Source organism: Henckelia pumila, chromosome 2 (assembly GCF_033568475.1).
Source record: "Henckelia pumila isolate YLH828 chromosome 2, ASM3356847v2, whole genome shotgun sequence".
Taxonomy (NCBI): Eukaryota; Viridiplantae; Streptophyta; class Magnoliopsida; order Lamiales; family Gesneriaceae; genus Henckelia; species Henckelia pumila.
In genome coordinates this window covers 37,425,134-37,428,218 of record NC_133121.1, presented here as the reverse complement: position 1 = coordinate 37,428,218, position 3,085 = coordinate 37,425,134, and the positions used below count along the sequence as shown (strand labels likewise).

Genomic DNA, 3,085 nt, shown 5'->3' with positions numbered 1-3,085 from the left:
ATGTGCACCGATTTGCTGATCCATGGTTGCTGCTCTTCTTCTTTTCTTGTTCTTTACGCGCAGCTGCTCATCCACCACAAAACAATAGCTTCTAAACTCTTCCAGGTCCAGCTGTGCGGATTCAAGTGTAGAAACTCCTTTCTTATTCTTAAACACACAACTATGATCTTCATTTTCTTCACCACGGCGAAGCTTGTCATTCATTCATGCATAGGAGCATCAGCTCTTCACTTAAAATGCCAAGTTTCCTTCTATGTCCTGTAAATAAACCAAGGGAATAATGTGAAACTAAAATGCACGAAAACAAAACAAAACAAACTAAAACAAATACCATATGCATGTAAACTACACCTAAAAATGCCATGAAAATATGCATGCAAACTGTACTTATCAACACCTCATACTTAAAACTTGCTCGCCCTCGAGCAAGACATGCAAAAACAATATGCAAACAACAACATAAGTAAGAATGAATCATGAACAACATAGCCTCTGATAAGTTTCAACTTCAACAACTAAAAACCACTAATACTTCTGATTGTTCACAATACACTGTCAGTTTAACGTAAACGTGTGTGTGTGCCATGTTATACATGTTTCGTGCAATTTCAAAAGAATCCATCCTAAGAATGCTTCGCGACCTATGACAAATTAGTGCAAGTGTCACAATCCAGCACTCCTTCATCCCAACAATCCCAACCAAAAACATATACTTTATTGAGACAAATTACACACCACCGGATTGTGCACCCGGTTTTCTTATGTCCCAATAATTACCCGCAAACTTAGCTATAACTAAGATATGATTCGAATTTCAATCCCCTCGTCTATAGCCCGGATGGAGCTAAAATCTCATTTAGCCCGCAAACTTAGCTATGGAAAATAGATTAGAATTTCAATCAATTTCCAAGACCGGATGGAATTGTTATTTTAAAATTTCAATTTTTTTTAACCCAATAGAATCCGCATACTTAGTCAAGAACAAGGAGTTTGGATTTCAATCCCCTACTCGTAACCCGGATGGAGTTAATTTATTATTATTCAAAAAAATTTGTCAAAATTTTTCTAGGTGCGCCCAAGATCATACATGCAATGTCTAATAATCATCAAGAATCCGAAGAGACTATCATGATCAACAAACATCTATTGTTGTGCAATGGTCAAGCAAACACAAACATCATCAATTACATCACTAAATTACACTAGTCTAACATGCGTGCGTAAAATGATTCACGAGTCAACCAACAGCTTCTCATGTTCAATCAAAAGCAACATTTTCTCAAACACAAGTATTTTTTTTCAACTCTATCACCCTTGGCTAACAGTCATCATTCTACTTAAACACACAACACAAACGAAAACCCAATGGTATGCATGAATACGAACTATATGCAATAAACTAGACCATATGAATGCAAAACACAATGATTAACGAAACAAAACTAAATAACACCCCCATACTTATCCAAAGCATTGCCCCCAATGCTCTAGAAACACAAACAAAGAACAAATGCAAGACAAACAAAAACACAATGAAAACAAAAATAACACTCCCCTGGTTAATTTGCTGGCTCTCCATCGTTCTATTCCTCTTCACACTCTAGCAGCGACATCTTTTGAGGTGACAGTAGCAGACTGGGTGAATCGGCATTCACGGCAAACTAGCATGGGAAAGAAAATAAATCAACAAAAAATAAAAATAAAACTACGCAAAAAGAAACTAAAAATAAAAGTAAAGAACACTGGGTTCCCTCCCAGTCAGCGCTAAATTTATAGTCTATAGCCCGACTATATTCCTCTCTTGAGTGGCGACATTCAAGGTGGCTTATCCACCATCTTGGAAAAACTCAGATCAATCCTGCAACTGCCTTCTTCACCTTTATAGAGATTTTTCAAGTGGCCAATTCCTTCGGAGAGCTAAACCTGCTGACATTCCCCAACATCATGAATCACATCAATAAAATTGACAGCAGAGCAAGATTTTAAATTTGAGCTATCACTAGCCGACTTAAACATATGGAATACAACTTTCTCATCATTCAACCTCAACACTAACTCTCCCTTTTCAACGTCCACTAATGCTCTGCTCATGGCTAAAAATGAACGCCCTAAAATCAGAGGCACCTCACAATTTTCGTCCATGTCAAGAATAACAAAATCAGCATGATAAATAAACTGATATATCTTCACTAGGACATTCTCAACTATCCCCCTTGGGTATTTAATAGATCCATCAGCAAATTTAAGAGAAATATTTGCTGGTTCAATGTTGCATATACCCAATTTATTAGCAAGTGCATGAGACATCAAATTTATGCTCGATCCTAAGTCACACAAAACATTCTTCAATGATAAATTCCTATTTGGCAAGGTATAGAAAAACTCCATGGATCGTGAGATTTGGTTGGAAGCTTATTTTGCATCACCGCCGAGCATCCCTTATTTAGTGTTGCTTGCGTCACGTCATTCAACTTCTTTTTATTCCTTAGTAAATCCTTCAGAAATCTGGCATAATTCGGCATCTGAGCTAAAGCGTCTGCAAATGGTATGTTAATAGTTAGTTTCTTGAAAATTTCAAGAAACTTTTTAAAGTGATGATCAAATAATAATTGCTTAGCTCTAAGGGAAAAAGTTAAAGTAGAAATATCAACATCATCATTAACTTCAAATTTTGAAGTCTTACCTTTCTTACCTGTCGTTGAGAAATTTTCAGCACGCGCATCCTCCTTTACTTTTGAACTTTTCGGCCTCTCCACAGTTCTTTATTCGTCCCTCTGCTGCTCAATTTTTTCAGATTGTGATCTAGTAACTACCATGATAGCATTCACGCCTCTGGGATTTTGTTCGGTGTTACTCGGCAAAGTTCCAGTAGGACGAGTAGATAGTTGGGTTGCTATCTGAGCCATCTGAGTCTCCAAATTCTGCACCATAGCTTCTTGATTCTGTAGCCGAGCCTCAGTAACAGCCACGTATTTCATCATAATCTCCTCAAAACTCGGCTTCTTCTCCTCTTGCTTGGGCTGCCAGTTCTGATTGTAGTTGTTGTCTGAGTTGTACGGCTGCCGTCCACCTCCAATAAATGTTT

General features: G+C 37.6%; 1 protein-coding gene across 1 annotated transcript; it reads right to left on the bottom strand.

The window, feature by feature from the left end:
• Positions 1–231: 231 nt before the first annotated feature.
• Positions 232–2,388, bottom strand: LOC140877502 (uncharacterized). The gene is made up of 2 exons (XM_073281040.1): positions 1,924–2,388; positions 232–258 (listed from the first exon to the last, which is right to left on the bottom strand). The coding sequence occupies exons 1-2, from the start codon at positions 2,386–2,388 to the stop codon at positions 232–234; spliced, it is 492 nt and encodes a 163-aa protein (XP_073137141.1).
• Between the last annotated feature and the right edge of the window lie 697 nt (positions 2,389–3,085).